Source organism: Salvelinus alpinus, chromosome 11 (genome assembly GCF_045679555.1).
Source record: "Salvelinus alpinus chromosome 11, SLU_Salpinus.1, whole genome shotgun sequence".
Taxonomy (NCBI): Eukaryota; Metazoa; Chordata; class Actinopteri; order Salmoniformes; family Salmonidae; genus Salvelinus; species Salvelinus alpinus.
Genome location: NC_092096.1, coordinates 4,857,406 through 4,879,673, shown reverse-complemented (window position 1 = coordinate 4,879,673; position 22,268 = coordinate 4,857,406). Strand labels below are relative to the sequence as shown.

Sequence of the window (22,268 nt, the reverse complement as noted above, 5' to 3'; positions counted from 1 at the left end):
GGACGGTCTGTTTGCCTCTTCCCCTGCCGACCCTCCCTCCCCTCCGTCAGATTATAATCCCCACAGAGACCAGCAGGATTCTGACCCAAATGCATAATCTAATCTGACTTGGTTCCTGGTGGAATGTGTGTCACAGGCCCCTCCCATCACACCACCGTAATCTACCAGCTGATGGTAATGATGTGGAAAGAGAAGGGAGAGGATGGGAGGGATGATGGGAGGAGAAGATGGGAGGGATGGTGGGAGGAGAGGATGGGAGGGTCAGTACAGATGTGGCAACATGGTGGCTTTCAGGACAAGAGACAGACAAGAATCTGCTGACTCTAGAACCACCACCATAATTCTAGAACTCTACAACACCCATCCCTCTAGAACTGTATGACCACCACCATGATTCTAGAACTCTACAACACCCATCCCTCTAGAACTGTAGAACCACCACCATGATTCTAGAACTCTACAACAACCATCCCTCTAGAACTGTAGAACCACCACCATGATTCTAGAACTCTACAGCCCCTATCCCTCTAGAACTGTAGAACCACCACCATGATTCTAGAACTCTACAACACCCTATCCCTCTAGAACTGTATGACCACCACCATGATTCTAGAACTCTACAGCCCCTATCCCTCTAGAACTGTAGAACCACCACCATGATTCTAGAACTCTACAACACCCTATCCCTCTAGAACTGTATGACCACCACCATGATTCTAGAACTCTACAGCCCCTATCCCTCTAGACCTGTAGAACCACCACCATGATTCAGACACTGTTGTCTGGAGAAACATCTAGACTCTAGAAGTAGTTGATACAGACCCAGGCTGGGATCATATGACAGAGGAAGTAGTTGATACAGACTCAGGCTGGGATCATATGACAGAGGAAGTAGTTGATACAGACCCAGGCTGGGATCATATGACAGAGGAAGTAGTTGATACAGACCCAGGCTGGGATCATATGACAGAGGAAGTAGTTGATACAGACCCAGGCTGGGATCATATGACAGAGGAAGTAGTTGATACAGACCCAGGCTGGGATCATATGACAGAGGAAGTAGTTGATACAGACCCGGGCTGGGATCCTATGACAGAGGAAGTAGTTGATACAGACCCAGGCTGGGATCATATGACAGAGGAAGTAGTTGATACAGACCCAGGCTGGGATCATATGACAGAGGAAGTAGTTGATACAGACCCAGGCTGGGATCATATGACAGAGGAAGTAGTTGATACAGACCCAGGCTGGGATCATATGACAGAGGAAGTAGTTGATACAGACCCAGGCTGGGATCATATGACAGAGGAAGTAGTTGATACAGACCCAGGCTGGGATCATATGACAGAGGAAGTAGTTGATACAGACCCAGGCTGGGATCATATGACAGAGGAAGTAGTTGATACAGACCCAGGCTGGGATCATATGACAGAGGAAGTAGTTGATACAGACCCAGGCTGGGATCATATGACAGAGGAAGTAGTTGATACAGACCCAGGCTGGGATCATATGACAGAGGAAGTAGTTGATACAGACCCAGGCTGGGATCATATGACAGAGGAAGTAGTTGATACAGACCCAGGCTGGGATCATATGACAGAGGAAGTAGTTGATACAGACCCAGGCTGGGATCATATGACAGAGGAAGTAGTTGATACAGACCCAGGCTGGGATCATATGACAGAGGAAGTAGTTGATACAGACCCAGGCTGGGATCATATGACAGAGGAAGTAGTTGATACAGACCCAGGCTGGGATCATATGACAGAGGAAGTAGTTGATACAGACCCGGGCTGGGATCATATGACAGAGGAAGTAGTTGATACAGACCCGGGCTGGGATCCTATGACAGAGGAAGTAGTTGATACAGACCCAGGCTGGGATCATATGACAGAGGAAGTAGTTGATACAGACCCAGGCTGGGATCATATGACAGAGGAAGTAGTTGATACAGACCCAGGCTGGGATCATATGACAGAGGAAGTAGTTGATACAGACCCAGGCTGGGATCATATGACAGAGGAAGTAGTTGATACAGACCCAGGCTGGGATCATATGACAGAGGAAGTAGTTGATACAGACCCAGGCTGGGATCCTATGACAGAGGAAGTAGTTGATACAGACCCAGGCTGGGATCATATGACAGAGGAAGTAGTTGATACAGACCCAGGCTGGGATCCTATGACAGAGGAAGTAGTTGATACAGACCCAGGCTGGGATCATATGACAGAGGAAGTAGTTGATACAGACCCAGGCTGGGATCATATGACAGAGGAAGTAGTTGATACAGACCCAGGCTGGGATCATATGACAGAGGAAGTAGTTGATACAGACCCAGGCTGGGATCATATGACAGAGGAAGTAGTTGATGCAGACCCAGGCTGGGATCCTATGACAGAGGAAGTAGTTGATACAGACCCAGGCTGGGATCATATGACAGAGGAAGTAGTTGATACAGACCCAGGCTGGGATCCTATGACAGAGGAAGTAGTTGATACAGACCCAGGTTGGGATCATATGACAGAGGAAGTAGTTGATACAGACCCAGGTTGGGATCACATGACAGAGGAAGTAGTTGATACAGACCCAGGCTGGGATCATATGACAGAGGAAGTAGTTGATACAGACTCAGGCTGGGATCATATGACAGAGGAAGTAGTTGATACAGACTCAGGCTGGGATCATATGACAGAGGAAGTAGTTGATACAGACCCAGGCTGGGATCCTATGACAGAGGAAGTAGTTGATACAGACCCAGGTTGGGATCATATGACAGAGGAAGTAGTTGATACAGACCCAGGTTGGGATCACATGACAGAGGAAGTAGTTGATACAGACCCAGGCTGGGATCATATGACAGAGGAAGTAGTTGATACAGACCCAGGCTGGGATCATATGACAGAGGAAGTAGTTGATACAGACCCAGGCTGGGATCATATGACAGAGGAAGTAGTTGACAGAGTACTTGTATAGTCTATTTCCTGACAAAGCATTGCTGTAAACCACTAGACCATCCAGATAGACAGTGTGGCGGTATCTCTCTTCCTTCTATGGCAGAGGAGGTAGTTAAGGGATGTGTTGCCATGGTGATCTGGTCCACAGGCCAGGGCTCTGAGACGTTGCCATGGTGATCTGGTGTCCAGGGTGGGGCCCGGAGGCCACAGGAGGGAAGATGTGATCAGAATCAGAAACCACAACGTTGGAAGCAGCAGCATCAGTAGCAGCAGCATCAGTAGCAGCAGCATCAGTAGCAGCAGCATCAGTAGCAGCAGCATCAGTAGCAGCAGCATCAGTAGCATCAGCATCAGTAGCAGCAGCAGTAGCAGCAGCAGCAGCAGCATCAGCAGCAGCAGCATCAGTAGCAGCAGCATCAGTAGCAGCAGCATCAGTAGCAGCAGCATCAGTAGCAGCAGCATCAGTAGCAGCAGCATCAGTAGCAGCAGCATCAATAGCAACAGCATCAGCATCAGTAGCATCAGCATCAGTAGCAGCAGCATCAGTAGCAGCAGCATCAGTAGCAGCAGCATCAGTAGCAGTAGCATCAGTAGCAGCAGTAGCAGCAGCAGCATCAGTAGCAGCAGCATCAGTAGCAGCAGCATCAGTAGCAGCAGCATCAGTAGCAGCAGCATCAGTAGCAGCAGCATCAGTAGCAGCAGCATCAATAGCAGCAGCATCAGTAGCATCAGCATCAGTAGCAGTAGCAGCAGTAGCAGCAGCAGCAGCAGCAGCATCAGTAGCAGCAGAATCAGCAGCATCAGTAGCAGCAGCACCAGTAGCAGCAGCATCAGTAGCATCAGTAGCAGCAGCATCAGTAGCAGCAGCATCAGTATCAGCAGCACCAGTAGCAGCAGCATCAGTAGCAGCAGCATCAGTAGCAGCAGCACCAGTAGCAGCAGCATCAGTAGCAGCAGCATCAGTAGCAGCAGAATCAGTAGCAGCAGCATCAGTAGCAGCAGCATCAGTAGCAGCAGCATCAGTAGCAGCAGAATCAGCAGCATCAGTAGCAGCAGCATCAGTAGCAGCAGAATCAGTAGCAGCAGCATCAGTAGCAGCAGAATCAGTAGCAGCAGCATCAGTAGCAGCAGAATCAGCAGCATCAGTAGCAGCAGCATCAGTAGCAGCAGCATCAGTAGCAGCAGCATCAGTAGCAGCATCAGTAGCAGCAGCATCAGTAGCAGCAGAATCAGCAGAATCAGTAGCAGCAGCATCAGTAGCAGCAGAATCAGCAGCATCAGTAGCAGCAGCATCAGTAGTAGCAGCAGCAGTAGCAGCAGAATCAGCAGCATCAGTAGCAGCAGCATCAGCAGCAGCAGCATCAGTAGCAGCAGCATCAGTAGCAGCAGCATCAGTAGCAGCAGCATCAGTAGCAGCAGCATCAGTAGCAGCAGTATCAGTAGCAGCAGCATCAGTAGCAGCAGCATCAGTAGCAGCAGCATCAGTAGCAGCAGCATCAGTAGCAGCAGCATCAGTAGCAGCAGTATCAGTAGCAGCAGTATCAGTAGCAGCAGCATCAGTAGCAGCAGCATCAGTAGCAGCATCATCAGTAGCAGCAGCAGCAGCAGTATCAGTAGCAGCAGCATCAGTAGCAGCATCGTCAGTAGCAGCAGCATCAGTATCAGCAGCATCAGTAGCAGCATCAGTAGCAGCAGCACCAGTAGCAGCAGTATCAGTAGCAGCAGCATCAGTAGCAGCAGCATCAGTAGCGGCAGTATCAGTAGCAGCAGCATCAGTAGCAGCAGCATCTGTAGCAGCATCATCAGTAGCAGCAGCATCAGTAGCAGCAGCATCAGTAGCAGCAGCATCTGTAGCAGCATCATCAGTAGCAGCAGCATCAGTAGCAGCAGCATCAGTAGCAGCAGCACCAGTAGCAGCAGCATCAGTAGCAGCAGTATCAGTAGCAGCAGCATCAGTAGCAGCAGCATCAGTAGCAGCAGCATCAGTAGCAGCAGCATCTGTAGCAGCAGCATCAGTAGCAGCATCATCAGTAGCAGCAGCATCAGTAGCAGCAGCATCAGTAGCAGCAGCATCAGTAGCAGCAGCATCAGTAGCAGCAGCATCAGTAGCAGCAGCATCAGTAGCAGCAGCATCAGTAGCAGCAGCACCAGTAGCAGCAGCATCAGTAGCAGCAGCATCAGTAGCAGCAGCATCTGTAGCAGCAGCATCAGTAGCAGCATCATCAGTAGCAGCAGCATCAGTAGCAGCAGCATCAGTAGCAGCAGCATCAGTAGCAGCAGCATCAGTAGCAGCAGCATCTGTAGCAGCAGCATCAGTAGCAGCAGCATCAGTAGCAGCAGCATCAGTAGCAGCAGCATCAGTAGCAGCAGCATCAGTAGCAGCAGCATCAGTAGCAGCAGCATCAGTAGCAGCAGCTGGACTGTCAGAGTTCCTCTTCTCTGCTGTTAACATGTTAAGGTGCCGCTTTACAACAGAGGCTGCTGGGACGGTAGTTAGGGGGCTACAAGGTGACCCCTGGTTTAGCAGGGGGGCAGGGAGGGGGCAGGGGGGTGTAGGGTGTAAGATGTGCAGCAGGGGGACAGAAGCCCTGGCAGGGCAGCAGGGATGGGCAGTGAAGGAGGGCAGAAGCCCTGGCAGGGCAGCAGGGATGGGCAGTGAAGGAGGGCAGAAGCCCTGGCAGGGCAGCAGGGATGGCCGGTGAAGGGGGGCAGAAGCCCTGGCAGGGCAGCAGGGATGGGCAGTGAAGGGGGGCAGAAGGAGAGCAGGATGGCGTCAGTCTTGACAGAACAGAAAGGAAGTGGTAGGAGGGCAGATAGACACCCTGCAGTGAGACTGATGAGATTCTGACCAGGAAAGGGAAGGCTGGGAATGAAACTCTCTGTTGACAGACTCCGTGGAGGAATAATGCTCCTCTCAGCTGTTCCTCCGACAGGGCTGTTATTTCATCGCTCAGATCGAGAGATCTGTATCATTGTGGAGGGCGACAGCCTCAGCCTCCATCTCAACCTCTGTCTCCTCTCCTCTCTGCCTTTGTCTCTCAGTGAGACTAACCGTCAGTAGGCGTCTGATCACTGAAGCTGAATGGCCCTGGATCAGATCTCAGAACACAGAGGGAGAAGACAGAGGCCACTGGTCAAACAGCAGAGACTGTAGAGACACTCCCAGTTCTCTGGGGTGGAGACAGAACACAGAGGGAGAAGACACAAGCCACTGGTCAAACAGCAGAGACTGTAGAGACACTCCCAGTTCTCTGAGGTAGAGACAGAACACAGAGGGAGAAGACAGAGGCCACTGGTCAAACAGCAGAGACTGTAGAGACACTCCCAGTTCTCTGGGGTAGAGACAGAACACAGAGGGAGAAGACAGAGGCCACTGGTCAAACAGCAGAGACTGTAGAGACACTCCCAGTTCTCTGGGGTAGAGACAGAACACAGAGGGAGAAGACAGAGGCCACTGGTCAAACAGCAGAGACTGTAGAGACACTCCCAGTTCTCTGGGGTAGAGACAGAACACAGAGGGAGAAGACAGAGGCCACTGGTCAAACAGCAGAGACTGTAGAGACACTCCCAGTTCTCTGGGGTAGAGACAGAACACAGAGGGAGAAGACAGAGGCCACTGGTCAAACAGCAGAGACTGTACAGACGTCACAGTTCTCTGGGGTAGAGACAGAACACACAGAGATAATGAGAGGGGGGAAAGCAGGATATACATTGAGGAACCGGAGGAGGGAGGGGATACTGGGTGGAGCTTCTGAGTGTACCTTCCTGGTGACTGGTACCTGGTGGGGAGGAGGGCAGTTTACTATAGGCTGTTTATACACTCCCTGTAGTGGTTCTCTGAGGACCAGGATGTAATGTTTCCCTGTAGTGGTTCTCTGAGGACCAGGATGTAATGTGGAGCTGTAGTGGTTCCCTGAGGACCAGGATGTAGTGGTTCCCTGAGGACCAGGATGTAATGTTTCCCTGTAGTGGTTCCCTGAGGACCAGGATGTATTGTTTCCCTGTAGTGGTAACCTGAGGACCAGGATGTAATGTTTCCCTGTAGTGGTTCTCTGAGGACCAGGATGTAGTGTTTCCCTGTAGTGGTTCTCTGAGGACCAGGATGTAATGTTTCCCTGTGGTGGTAACCTGAGGACCAGGATGTAATGTTTCCCTGTAGTGGTTCTCTGAGGACCAGGATGTAATGTGGAGTTGTAGTGGTTCCCTGAGGACCAGGATGTAGTGGTTCCCTGAGGACCAGGATGTAATGTTTCCCTGTAGTGGTTCTCTGAGGACCAGGATGTAATGTTTCCCTGTAGTGGTTCCCTGAGGACCAGGATGTAATGTTTCCCTGTAGTGGTTCCCTGAGGACCAGGATGTAATGTTTCCCTGTAGTGGTTCCCTGAGGACCAGGATGTAATGTTTCCCTGTAGTGGTTCTCTGAGGACCAGGATGTAATGTTTCCCTGTAGTGGTTCCCTGAGGACCAGGATGTAATGTTTCCCTGTAGTGGTTCCCTGAGGACCAGGATGTAATGTTTACCTGTAGTGGTTCCCTGAGGACCAGGATGTAGTGTTTCCGTGTAGTGGTCCTCTGAGGACCAGGATGTAATGTTTCCGTGTAGTGGTTCCCTGAGGACCAGGATGTAATGTTTCCCTGTAGTGGTTCCCCGAGGACCAGGATGTAATGTTTCCCTGTAGTGGTTCCCTGAGGACCAGGATGTAATGTTTCCCTGTAGTGGTTCCCTGAGGACCAGGATGTAATGTTTCCCTGTAGTGGTTCCCTGAGGACCAGGATGTAATATTTCCCTGTAGTGGTTCCCTGAGGAGCAGGATGTAATGTTTCCCTGTAGTGGTTCCCTGAGGACCAGGATGTAATGTTTCCCTGTAGTGGTTCCCTGAGGACCAGGATGTAATGTTGTCCTGTAGTGGTTCCCTGAGGACCAGGATGTAATGTTTCCCTGTAGTGGTTCCCTGATGACCAGGATGTAATGTTTACCTGAGGACCAGGATGTAATGTTTCCCTGTAGTGGTTCTCTGAGGACCAGGATGTAATGTTTCCCTGTAGTGGTTCTCTGAGGACCAGGATGTAATGTTTCCCTGTAGTGGTTCCATGAGGACCAGGATGTAATGTTTCCCTGTAGTGGTTCCCTGAAGACCAGGATGTAATGTTTCCCTGTAGTGGTTCCATGAGGACCAGGATGTAATGTTTACCTGTAGTGGTTCCCTGAAGACCAGGATGTAATGTTTCCCTGTAGTGGTTCCCTGAGGACCAGGATGTAATGTTTACCTGTAGTGGTTCTCTGAGGACCAGGATGTAATGTTTCCCTGTAGTGGTTCCCTGAGGACCAGGATGTAATGTTTTCCTGAGGACCAGGATGTAGTGTTTCCCTGTAGTGGTTCTCTGAGGACCAGGATGTAATGTTTCTCTGTAGTGGTTCCCTGAGGACCAGGATGTAATGTTTACCTGAGGACCAGGATGTAATGTTTCCCTGTAGTGGTTCTCTGAGGACCAGGATGTAATGTTTCCCTGTAGTGGTTCTCTGAGGACCAGGATGTAATGTTTCCCTGTAGTGGTTCCCTGAGGACCAGGATGTAATGTTTCCCTGTAGTGGCTCCCTGAGGACCATGATGTAATGTTTCCCTGTGGTGGTTCCCTGAGGACCAGGATGTAGTGCTCCCTGAGGACCAGGATGTAATGTTTCCCTGTAGTGGTTCCTTGAGGACCAGGATGTAGTGGTTCCCTGAGGACCAGGATGTAATGTTTCCCTGTAGTGGTTCCCTGAGGACCAGGATGTAATGTTTCCCTGTAGTGGTTCCCTGAGGACCAGGATGTAATGTTTCCCTGTAGTGGTTCCCTGAGGACCAGGATGTAATGTTTCCCTGTAGTGGTTCCCTGAGGACCAGGATGTAATATTTCCCTGTAGTGGTTCCCTGAGGAGCAGGATGTAATGTTTCCCTGTAGTGGTTCCCTGAGGACCAGGATGTAATGTTTCCCTGTAGTGGTTCCCTGAGGACCAGGATGTAATGTTGTCCTGTAGTGGTTCCCTGAGGACCAGGATGTAATGTTTCCCTGTAGTGGTTCCCTGATGACCAGGATGTAATGTTTACCTGAGGACCAGGATGTAATGTTTCCCTGTAGTGGTTCTCTGAGGACCAGGATGTAATGTTTCCCTGTAGTGGTTCTCTGAGGACCAGGATGTAATGTTTCCCTGTAGTGGTTCCATGAGGACCAGGATGTAATGTTTCCCTGTAGTGGTTCCCTGAAGACCAGGATGTAATGTTTCCCTGTAGTGGTTCCATGAGGACCAGGATGTAATGTTTACCTGTAGTGGTTCCCTGAAGACCAGGATGTAATGTTTCCCTGTAGTGGTTCCCTGAGGACCAGGATGTAATGTTTACCTGTAGTGGTTCTCTGAGGACCAGGATGTAATGTTTCCCTGTAGTGGTTCCCTGAGGACCAGGATGTAATGTTTTCCTGAGGACCAGGATGTAGTGTTTCCCTGTAGTGGTTCTCTGAGGACCAGGATGTAATGTTTCTCTGTAGTGGTTCCCTGAGGACCAGGATGTAATGTTTACCTGAGGACCAGGATGTAATGTTTCCCTGTAGTGGTTCTCTGAGGACCAGGATGTAATGTTTCCCTGTAGTGGTTCTCTGAGGACCAGGATGTAATGTTTCCCTGTAGTGGTTCCCTGAGGACCAGGATGTAATGTTTCCCTGTAGTGGCTCCCTGAGGACCATGATGTAATGTTTCCCTGTGGTGGTTCCCTGAGGACCAGGATGTAGTGCTCCCTGAGGACCAGGATGTAATGTTTCCCTGTAGTGGTTCCTTGAGGACCAGGATGTAGTGGTTCCCTGAGGACCAGGATGTAATGTTTCCCTGTAGTGGTTCCCTGAGGACCAGGATGTAATGTTTCCCTGTAGTGGTTCCCTGAGGACCAGGATGTATTGTGGAGCTGTTTTAATCTGTCCCTGAGGGGTCACTCTCCCCAGAGAGGAGCTGTATTAATCTGTCCCTGAGGGGTCACTCTCTCCAGAGTGGAGCTGTATTAATCTGTCCCTGAGGGGTCACTCTCCCCAGAGTGGAGCTGTATTAATCTGTCCCTGAGGGGTCACTCTCCCCAGAGTGGAGCTGTATTAATCTGTCCCTGAGGGGTCACTCTCTCCAGAGTGGAGCTGTATTAATCTGTCCCTGAGGGGTCACTCTCCCCAGAGTGGAGCTGTATTAATCTGTCCCTGAGGGGTCACTCCCCAGAGTGGAGCTGTATTAATCTGTCCCTGAGGGGTCACTCTCCCCAGAGAGGAGCTGTATTAATCTGTCCCTGAGGGGTCACTCTCCCCAGAGTGGAGCTGTATTAATCTGTCCCTGAGGGGTCACTCTCCCCAGAGTGGAGCTGTATTAATCTGTCCCTGAGGGGTCACTCTCCCCAGAGTGGAGCTGTATTAATCTGTCCCTGAGGGGTCACTCTCCCCAGAGTGGAGCTGTATTAATCTGTCCCTGAGGGGTCACTCTCTCCAGAGTGGAGCTGTATTAATCTGTCCTTGAGGGGTCACTCTCCCCAGAGTGGAGCTGTATTAATCTGTCTCTGAGGGGTCACTCTCCCCAGAGTGGAGCTGTATTAATCTGTCTCTGAGGGGTCACTCTCCCCAGAGTGGAGCTGTATTAATCTGTCCCTGAGGGGTCACTCTCCCCAGAGTGGAGCTGTATTAATCTGTCTCTGAGGGGTCACTCTCCCCAGAGTGGAGCTGTATTAATCTGTCCCTGAGGGGTCACTCTCCCCAGAGTGGAGCTGTATTAATCTGTCCCTGAGGGGTCACTCTCCCCAGAGTGGAGCTGTATTAATCTGTCCCTGAGGGGTCACTCTCCCCAGAGTGGAGCTGTATTAATCTGTCCCTGAGGGGTCACTCTCCCCAGAGTGGAGCTGTATTAATCTGTCCCTGAGGGGTCACTCTCCCCAGAGTGGAGCTGTATTAATCTGTCTCTGAGGGGTCACTCTCCCCAGAGTGGAGCTGTATTAATCTGTCCCTGAGGGGTCACTCTCCCCAGAGTGGAGCTGTATTAATCTGTCCCTGAGGGGTCACTCTCCCCAGAGTGGAGCTGTATTAATCTGTCTCTGAGGGGTCACTCTCCACGCTCTGAATAGGCCATCTCATCCAATCAGATGGCGTATCCATCACAAAACCATTTGATGTTGCCAATTATTTTAATGATTATTTCATCGGCCAAGTTGGCAAATTTAGGCAGGAGATGCCAACAACGAACAGTGCGACATTGTATTCATTCACAAAAAAACTAATAATGAAAGAAAAGCATTGCAAGTTTGAATTTTGTAAAGTTAGTGTGGGAGAGGTAGAACAAATTGTTGTTCTCGATCAATAATGACAAACCTCCTGGCATTGACCACTTAGATGGAAAGCTACTGAGGATGGTAGCTGACTCTATAGCCACTCCTATCTGTCATATCTTTAATCTGAGTCTATAGCCACTCCTATCTGTCATATCTTTTATCTGAGTCTATAGCCACTCCTATCTGTCATATCTTTAATCTGACTCTATAGCCACTCCTATCTGTCATATCTTTAATCTGACTCTATAGTCACTCCTATCTGTCATATCTTTAATCTGACTCTATAGCCACTCCTATCTGTCATATCTTTTATCTGAGTCTATAGCCACTCCTATCTGTCATATCTTTAATCTGACTCTATAGCCACTCCTATCTGTCATATCTTTAATCTGACTCTATAGCCACTCCTATCTGTCATATCTTTAATCTGACTCTATAGCCACTCCTATCTGTCATATCTTTAATCTGACTCTATAGCCACTCCTATCTGTCATATCTTTAATCTGACTCTATAGCAACTCCTATCTGTCATATCTTTAATCTGACTCTATAGCCACTCCTATCTGTCATATCTTTAATCTGACTCTATAGCAACTCCTATCTGTCATATCTTTAATCTGACTCTATAGCCACTCCTATCTGTCATATCTTTAATCTGACTCTATAGCAACTCCTATCTGTCATATCTTTAATCTGACTCTATAGCAACTCCTATCTGTCATATCTTTAATCTGACTCTATAGCCACTCCTATCTGTCATATCTTTAATTTGACTCTATAGCCACTCCTATCTGTCATATATTTAATCTGAGCCCAGAGGGAAGTCTTTGTCCTCAGGCCTGGAGGGAAGTCTTTGTCCTCAGGCCTGGAGGGAAGTCTTTGTCCTCAGGCCTGGAGGGAAGACAAAGTCATTCCGCTACCCAAGAGTGGTAAAGCGGTCTTTACTGGTTCTAACAGCACACCTATCAGCTTGCTGCCAGCTCTTAGCAAACTGTTGGAAAAAACTGTGTTTGACCAAATACAATTATTTTTCTCTGTAAACAAATGAACAACAGACTTTCAGCCTGCTTATAGAGAAGGGCACTCAACATGTACTGACTGACTCAAATGACTGTCTCTGTAGGTCAGGTCGTCTGGAGAAGCCCAACTGTTAGAGCAGTGATCTGATGATGATGATGTGAACCTATTGCGCCATTCCTCGAGACTCAACAGCCCTCTCTCTCTCTCTCTCCTCTCTCTCCTCTCTTCTCTCTCTCCCTCTCTCTCTCTCTCTCTCCTCTCCTCTCCTCTCCTCTCCTCTCCTCTCCTCTCCTCTCCTCTCCTCTCCTCTCCTCTCCTCTCCTCTCCTCTCCTCTCCTCTCTCTCTCTCTTCTCTCTCCTCTCTTCTCTCTCCTCTCTCTCCCTCTCTCTCCTCTCCTCTCCTCTCCTCTCTCCTCTCTCCTCTCCTCTCTCCTCTCTCCTCTCTGTCTCTCCTCTCTCCTCTCTCCTCTCTCCTCTCCTCTCCCCTCTCTCTCCTCTCCTCTCCTCTCCCCTCTCTCTCTCCTCTCTCTCTCCTCCAGACCATTGTGTCCTTCCAGGTGTCAGTTAAAGAGGAGGACTGGATCGTAGCGACTCTGGAGCAATCTGACCTGCGGGAGAACGTGACGGGGTACGCTGCCCGGGTGATGGGCGAGCCCCGAACCCACCTGCTGCCGTTCCTGAACCTGACCGACCCCACCGCGACACCGCTGGTCTTTAACTCCTCCCACCACGGACTCTGCTACACCGTTAGCCTGCTGCTCAGACAGGGGAAGACCTGGTCCAAGTCCATCCAGACTGTATCTGTTCTCACCAGTAAGTATTCAGACAGGGGAAGACCTGGTCCAAGTCCATCCAGACTGTATCTGTTCTCACCAGTAAGTATTCAGACAGGGGAAGCCCTGGTCCAAGTCCATCCAGACTGTATCTGTTCTCACCAGTAAGTATTCAGACAGGGGAAGACCTGGTCCAAGTCCATCCAGACTGTATCTGTTCTCACCAGTAAGTATTCAGACAGGTGAAGCCCTGGTCCAAGTCCATCCTGACTGTATCTGTTATCACCAGTAAGTATTCAGACAGGGGAAGCCCTGGTCCAAGTCCATCCAGACTGTATCTGTTCTCACCAGTAAGTATTCAGACAGGGGAAGACCTGGTCCAAGTCCATCCAGACTATCTGTTCTCACCAGTAAGTATTCAGACAGGTGAAGACCTGGTCCAAGTCCATCCAGACTGTATCTGTTCTCACCAGTAAGTATTCAGACAGGTGAAGACCTGGTCCAAGTCCATCCAGACTGTATCTGTTCTCACCAGTAAGTATTCAGACAGGGGAAGACCTGGTCCAAGTCCATCCAGACTATCTGTTCTCACCAGTAAGTATTCAGACAGGTGAAGACCTGGTCCAAGTCCATCCAGACTGTATCTGTTCTCACCAGTAAGTATTCAGACAGGTGAAGACCTGGTCCAAGTCCATCCAGACTATCTGTTCTCACCAGTAAGTATTCAGACAGGTGAAGACCTGGTCCAAGTCCATCCAGACTGTATCTGTTCTCACCAGTAAGTATTCAGACAGGTGAAGACCTGGTCCAAGTCCATCCAGACTATCTGTTCTCACCAGTAAGTATTCAGACAGGTGAAGACCTGGTCCAAGTCCATCCAGACTGTATCTGTTCTCACCAGTAAGTATTCAGACAGGTGAAGACCTGGTCCAAGTCCATCCAGACTGTATCTGTTCTCACCAGTAAGTATTCAGACAGGGGAAGACCTGGTCCAAGTCCATCCAGACTGTATCTGTTCTCACCAGTAAGTATTCAGACAGGTGAAGACCTGGTCCAAGTCCATCCAGACTGTATCTGTTCTCACCAGTAAGTATTCAGACAGGTGAAGACCTGGTCCAAGTCCATCCAGACTGTATCTGTTCTCACCAGTAAGTATTCAGACAGGGGAAGACCTGGTCCAAGTCCATCCAGACTGTATCTGTTCTCACCAGTAAGTACATGGTTGTGTCGTTATTCCAGGCTGAAGAACAGTCCTAAATCCACCTCAGTCGTGTTTGTTTAAGGTCTTTGTTCTCTCATAGATACACTACGTGCTTGACTTGTTGTGTGTGTTTAAGGTCTTTGTTCTCTCATAGATACTATATGTGCTTGACTTATGTTTAAGATCTTTGTTCTCTCATAGATACTCTATGTGCTTGACTTATGTTTAAGATCTTTGTTCTCTCATAGATACGCTACGTGCTTGACTTGTGTTCGTTAGCCATCGTCTCTCTTTTTATTCCCCATTCTTCACTGAGGAGGTTGTAGTGGTTGTTGTGCCCCTGACCAGGTAGTCAGTCAGGTCTGATGGTGTGTCTGTTGTCTGTCCCCCTGCAGAGCCGCGTCCGGTGGACAGCGTGGTGATCACAGACTACCGAGAGGCTCCAGAGACAGGCGTGGTGTTTGAGATCAGCTCCCCAGAGAACAACGTGTTCAGTCGGGTCAACATCAGCTACGCAGAGGGCCGGGAGCAGAGATCCATGCTTTATAAAGGTGAGGCCTCTGGCTGGACGGACTGGAACAACAGGTGAAGCTGAAGACTAATGTGTTCTGTGTTATAGACTTCTATAAAGGTGAGGCCTCTGGCTGGACAGACTGGAACAACAGGTGAAGCTGAATAGCCCGTTCTGGGCAGTTCAGGGTTGAATTATTCAAGTTGGATTGACTGAGTTGAGCAGGTCTGTATTAGGTCATGTTTGGGGCAGGCACGCCGATCAGACTTCAATGTTTCCTGATCACAGACACAAGTTGAAGACTAATGTGTTCTGTCCTCACATTTCTATAAAGCAGACTGGTATGTTCTATGTTCTAGACTTCTATAAAACAGACTGTTATGTTCTGTGTTATAGACTTCTATAAAACAGACTGTTATGTTCTGTGTTATAGATCTCTATAAAGCAGACTGTTATGTTCTGTGTTATAGACTTCTATAAAGCAGACTGGTAGTTCTGTGTTATAGACTTCTATAAAACAGACTGTTATGTTCTGTGTTATAGACTTCTATAATGCAGACTGTTATGTTCTGTGTTCTAGACTTCTATAAAGGAAAGACTGTTCTGTGTTCTAGACTTCTATAAAGGAAAGACTGTTCTGTGTTCTAGACTTCTATAAAGGAAAGACTGTTCTGTGTTCTAGACTTCTATAAAGGGAAGACTGATCTGTGTTCTAGACTTCTATAAAGGGAAGACTGTTCTGTGTTCTGGACTTCTATAAAGGAAATACTGTTCTGTGTTCTAGACTTCTATAAAGGAACGACTGTTCTGTGTTCTAGACTTCTATGAAGGAAAGACTGTTCTGTGTTCTAGACTTCTATAAAGGAAAGGCTGTTCTGTGTTATAGACTTCTATAAAGGAACGACTGTTCTGTGTTCTAGACTTCTATAAAGGAACGACTGTTCTGTGTTCTAGACTTCTATGAAGGAAAGACTGTTCTGTGTTCTAGACTTCTATAAAGGGAAGACTGTTCTGTGTTCTAGACTTCTATAAAGGAAAGACTGTGTTTAAACACTGGCTCCCTGGGACGTGTTACAGCAACATCTCCTTCCAGCTGATCTCTGAAGCTACAGTCAACAGAACCACCCTGGTCCGACGCAGCGACCTGACCCACGAACCCCGGCAACACAGGACAGGTAACTACTACATTACAGGACAGGTAACTACTACATTACAGGACAGGTAACTACTACATTACAGGACAGGTAACTACTACATTACAGGACAGGTAACTACTACATTACAGGACAGGTAACTACTACATAACCCATGAACCCAGGCAACACAGGACAGGTAACTACTACATCACAGGACAGGTAACTACTACATTACAGGACAGGTAACTACTACATTACAGGACAGGTAACTACTACATTACAGGACAGGTAACTACTACATAACCCATGAACCCAGGCAACACAGGACAGGTAACTACTACATCACAGGACAGGTAACTACTACATTACAGGACAGGTAACTACTACATTACAGGACAGGTAACTACTACATTACAGGACAGGTAACTACTACATTACAGGACAGGTAACTACTACATTACAGGACAGGTAACTACTACATTATAGGACAGGTAACTACTACATTACAGGACAGGTAACTAGTACATTACAGGACAGGTACCTACTACATTATAGGACAGGTAACTACATTACAGGACAGGTAACTACTACATTACAGGACAGGTAACTACTACATTATAGGACAGGTAACTACTACATTACAGGACAGGTAACTAGTACATTACAGGACAGGTACCTACTACATTATAGGACAGGTAACTACTACATTATAGGACAGGTAACTACTACATAATAGGACAGGTAACTACTACATTACAGGACAGGTAACTACTACATTACAGGACAGGTAACTACTACATTACAGGACAGGTAACTACTACATTACAGGACAGGTAACTACTACATTTCAGGACAGGTAACTAGTACATTACAGGACAGGTAACTACTACATTACAGGACAGGTAACTACTACATTACAGGACAGGTAGCTACTACATTACAGGACAGGTAACTACTACATTACAGGACAGGTAACCACTACATTACAGGACAGGTAACTACTACATTACAGGACAGGTAACTACTACATTACAGGACAGTTAACTACTACATTACAGGACAGGTAACTACTACATTACAGGACAGGTAACCACTACATTACAGGACAGGTAACTACTACATTACAGGACAGGTAACTACTACATTACAGAACAGGTAACTACTACATTACAGGACAGGTAACTACTACATTACAGGACAGGTACATTGACCAGGGAACAGACTCAGGACCAATAGCAACAGCATATCTATGGAGATGGCAAACTAATACTAATGTTTGTGTTTCCCTGCAGTGCCCAACCCTCCCCTCAACATCTCCCATAACATCGTCCCACTCAGCCAGAGGGTGCTACCAGGGGGGGTCCCTGGCTCCGAGGTGACCCAGGACACGCCCCGGCGGGCGCGGGATGTCCCCCTCGTAGAGGAACAGGAATTACAGGAGAACCAGGAGATACAGGAAGTGATCTCAGAGGAGGTGGTGGGCGGAACCACCCAGGTCTCCTACAGCTCCGCCCCTCAGGGCTCCAACAGCTCTACAGGCTATGCCACCTCTATCTCTAACAACACAGAAGAAGAGACCGCCACGCAGCCCTATTGGCCGGAGTCCTACGATAGTCCCTCCCCTACGGATGGAGAGGAGGAGTTTGTGAACGCGGTGGTTCCAGAGTATGAGGACTCCAATGAGCCGGGCTCTGCCATGGGCCTGCCCCCAGAGACCTCCGTCACCCCCACCCGCTTTCCCCCCATACTGCTGGAGCTACGCTGGCTACCCCCCCGACCCCCCACCACATACGACGGTTTCAACGTCTACATCTACAGAGACAGTAAGCTAAAGACCTCTACGGTGGTCAATAAGAACCTAGATCACATTCACAGTAAGATCATAATGAATGAGACTGATCCTAGATCACATTCACAGTAAGATCATCATGAATGAGACTGATCCTAGACCACATTCACAGTAAGATCATCATGAATGAGACTGATCCTAGATCACATTCACAGTAAGATCATAATGAATGAGACTGATCCTAGACCACATTCACAGTAAGATCATAATGAATGAGACTGATCCTAGATCACATTCACAGTAAGATCATCATGAATGAGACTGATCCTAGATCAAATTCACAGTAAGATCATAATGAATGAGACTGATCCTAGACCACATTCACAGTAAGATCATAATGAATGAGACTGATCCTAGATCACATTCACAGTAAGATCATAATGAATGAGACTGATACTAGATCACATTCACAGTAAGATCATAATGAATGAGACTGATCCTAGACCACATTCACAGTAAGATCATCATGAATGAGACTGATCCTAGATCACATTCACAGTAAGATCATAATGAATGAGCCTGATCCTAGACCACATTCACAGTAAGATTATAATGAATGAGACTGATCCTAGACCACATTCACAGTAAGATCATAATGAATGAGACTGATCCTAGACCACATTCACAGTAAGATCATAATGAATGAGACTGATCCTAGACCACATTCACAGTAAGATCATAATGAATGAGACTGATCCTAGATCACATTCACAGTAAGATCATCATGAATGAGACTGATCCTAGACCACATTCACAGTAAGATCATAATGAATGAGACTGATCCTAGACCACATTCACAGTAAGATCATAATGAATGAGACTGATCCTAGATCACATTCACAGTAAGATCATAATGAATGAGACTGATCCTAGACCACATTCACAGTAAGATCATCATGAATGAGACTGATCCTAGACCACATTCACAGTAAGATCATAATGAATGAGACTGATCCTAGATCACATTCACAGTAAGATCATAATGAATGAGACTGATCCTAGATAATATTCACAGTAAGATCATAATGAATGAGACTGATCCTAGATCACATTCACAGTAAGATCATCATGAATGAGACTGATCCTAGACCACATTCACAGTAAGATCATCATGAATGAGACTGATCCTAGATCACATTCACAGTAAGATCATCATGAATGAGACTGATCCTAGACCACATTCACAGTAAGATCATAATGAATGAGACTGATCCTAGACCACATTCACAGTAAGATCATCATGAATGAGACTGATCCTAGATCACATTCACAGTAAGATCATAATGAATGAGACTGATCCTAGACCACATTCACAGTAAGATCATAATGAATGAGACTGATCCTAGACCACATTCACAGTAAGATCATCATGAATGAGACTGATCCTAGATCACATTCACAGTAAGATCATAATGAATGAGACTGATCCTAGACCACATTCACAGTAAGATCATCATGAATGAGACTGATCCTAGACCACATTCACAGTAAGAGCATCATGAATGAGACTGATCCTAGATCACATTCACAGTAAGATCATCATGAATGAGACTGATCCTAGACCACATTCACAGTAAGATCATAATGAATGAGACTGATCCTAGACCACATTCACAGTAAGATCATCATGAATGAGACTGATCCTAGATCACATTCACAGTAAGATCATCATGAATGAGACTGATCCTAGATCACATTCACAGTAAGATCATCATGAATGAGACTGATCCTAGATCACATTCACAGTAAGATCATAATGAATGAGACTGATCCTAGACCACATTCACAGTAAGATCATAATGAATGAGACTGATCCTAGATCACCTTCACAGTAAGATCATAATGAATGAGACTGATCCTAGATCACATTCACAGTAAGATCATAATGAATGAGACTGATCCTAGATCACCTTCACAGTAAGATCATAATGAATGAGACTGATCCTAGACCACATTCACAGTAAGATCATAATGAATGAGACTGATCCTAGACCACATTCACAGTAAGATCATCATGAATGAGACTGATCCTAGATCACATTCACAGTAAGATCCTAGATCAGTACTCCTGGGGTAAGGGCTCTAATGTTGTCAGATGAAGACACTAGCTGAATGGTATCTGTTGTGACCTGATCCTAGACCAGTACTCCTGGAGTAGGGCTCTAATGTTGTCAGATGAAGACACTAGCTGAATGGTATCTGTTGTGACCTGATCCTAGATCAGTACTCCTGGGGTAAGGGCTCTAATGTTGTCAGATGAAGACACTAGCTGAATGGTATCTGTTGTGACCTGATCCTAGATCAGTACTCCTGTAGTAAGGGCTTCTATGTTGTCAGATGAAGACACTAGCTGAATGGTATCTGTTGTGACCTGATCCTAGATCAGTACTCCTGGAGTAAGTGCTCCTATGTTGTCAGATGAAGACACTAGCTGAATGGTATCTGTTGTGACCTGATCCTAGATCAGTACTCCTGGAGTAGGACTCCTATGTTGTCAGATGAAGACACGAGCTGAATGGTATCTGTTGTGACCTGATCCTAGATCAGTACTCCTGGAGTAAGGGGTCTTATGTTGTCAGATGAAGGCACTAGCTGAATGGTATCTGTTGTGACCTGATCCTAGATCAGTACTCCTGGAGTAGGGCTCTAATGTTGTCAGATGAAGACACTAGCTGAATGGTATCTGTTGTGACCTGATCCTAGATCAGTACTCCTGGAGTAGGGCTCTAATGTTGTCAGATGAAGACACTAGCTGAATGGTATCTGTTGTGACCTGATCCTAGATCAGTACTCCTGTAGTAAGGACTCCTATGTTGTCAGATGAAGACACTAGCTGAATGGTATCTGTTGTGACCTGATCCTAGATCAGTACCTCTGGAGTAAGGACTCCTATGTTGTCAGATGAAGACACTAGCTGAATGGTATCTGTTGTGACCTGATCCTAGATCAGTACTCCTGGAGTAAGGGCTCCTATGTTGTCAGATGAAGGCACTAGCTGAATGGTATCTGTTGTGACCTGATCCTAGATCAGTACCTCTGGAGTAAGGACTCCTATGTTGTCAGATGAAGACACTAGCTGAATGGTATCTGTTGTGACCTGATCCTAGATCAGTACTCCTGGAGTAGGGCTCCTATGTTGTCAGATGAAGACACTAGCTGAATGGTATCTGTTGTGACCTGTTTGACCCTCTCTGAGCCGTGTCTCCCCCGTCCTCAGGTAACTCTACAGAGACGGCCACGGTGGACGAGAACACTCATGAGTTCTTCACGGAGCTGACAGAGCCTGGTACCTACAGAGTCCAGGTCACCACACTGAGCTCGGCAGGAGACTGTGAGGCCAGGGAGAGCATCGCATATACAGGGTTCACCTTCTATCTCAGTATGTATAGCCTGACCCTGACCCTGACCCTGACCCTGACCTGACCCTGACCCTGACCCTAACACTGAGCTCGGCAGGAGACTGTGAGGCCAGGGAGAGCATCGCATATACAGGGTTCACCTTCTATCTCAGTATGTATAGCCTGACCCTGACCCTGACCCTGACCCTGACCTGACCCTGACCCTGACCCTGACCTGACCTGACCCTGACCCTGACCCTAACACTGAGCTCGGCAGGAGACTGTGAGGCCAGGGAGAGCATCGCATATACAGGGTTCACCTTCTATCTCAGTATGTATAGCCTGACCCTGACCCTGACCCTAACACTGACCCTGACCCTGACCCTAACACTGAGCCTGACCCTGACCCTGACCCTGATCCTAACCCTGACCCTAACACTGACCCTGACCCTGACCCTGACACTGACCTGACCCTGACCCTGACCTGACCCTGACACTGACCCTGACCCTGACCCTGACACTGACACTGACCCTGACCCTAACACTGACCCTAACACTGACCCTAACCCTGACCCTGACCCTGACCCTGATCCTAACCCTGACACTGACGCTAACACTGACCCTGACCCTAACACTGACCCTAACACTGACCCTAACCCTGACCCTGATCCTGACCCTAACACTGACCCTAACACTGACCCTGACCCTAACCATGACCCTGACCCTAACACTGACCCTAACACTGACACTGACCCTAACACTGACCCTGAAATGCTGTGTTTTACTCTATATGTTTTAATTGTCCTAATAAATCCCCAAATCCACCAATGAATGCCCCAGGCCCCAGTGGAGAGGTGCTGGAGCAGCCCCAGGAGCGGCCTCAGGGTGTCAGTATCAGGCTGCTAGGCTCCAGCACAGCAGCGGTGTCCTGGGCCCTGTCGTCTGAGAGCCACAACGGCAGCCTGGTGTCAGTCCTGTCCCTGACCTGCCTCCGACCCAGCCTCAGCCAGCGCATGGAGAGCACCTACTGCAGTGAGGTAAGACTAACTAACCTGCTAGTCTACATAGCTGTTCACAACCCTTTATAACCAACCTAATAGTCTACATAGCTGTTCACAACCCTTTATAACCAACCTGCTAGTCTACATAGCTGTTCACAA

General features: G+C 47.8%; 1 protein-coding gene across 2 annotated transcripts in view; it reads left to right on the top strand.

Annotated features, from left to right (window-relative positions):
- LOC139533498 (receptor-type tyrosine-protein phosphatase O-like) overlaps nt 1-22,268 on the top strand; it is a 127,877-nt gene that overhangs the window by 33,363 nt on the left and 72,246 nt on the right. The window contains exons 2-7 of one of the 2 annotated variants that reach the window (XM_071331574.1): nt 12,840-13,113; nt 14,670-14,825; nt 15,808-15,960; nt 17,214-17,744; nt 20,988-21,149; nt 21,949-22,145. In XM_071331574.1, the coding sequence (XP_071187675.1) occupies nt 12,840-13,113; nt 14,670-14,825; nt 15,808-15,960; nt 17,214-17,744; nt 20,988-21,149; nt 21,949-22,145 (1,473 nt within the window). Of the gene's footprint in view, nt 1-12,839; nt 13,114-14,669; nt 14,826-15,807; nt 15,961-17,213; nt 17,745-20,987; nt 21,150-21,375; nt 21,440-21,948; nt 22,146-22,268 lie in introns of those variants that run through there. The other variant, XM_071331575.1, reaches the window with a different exon arrangement.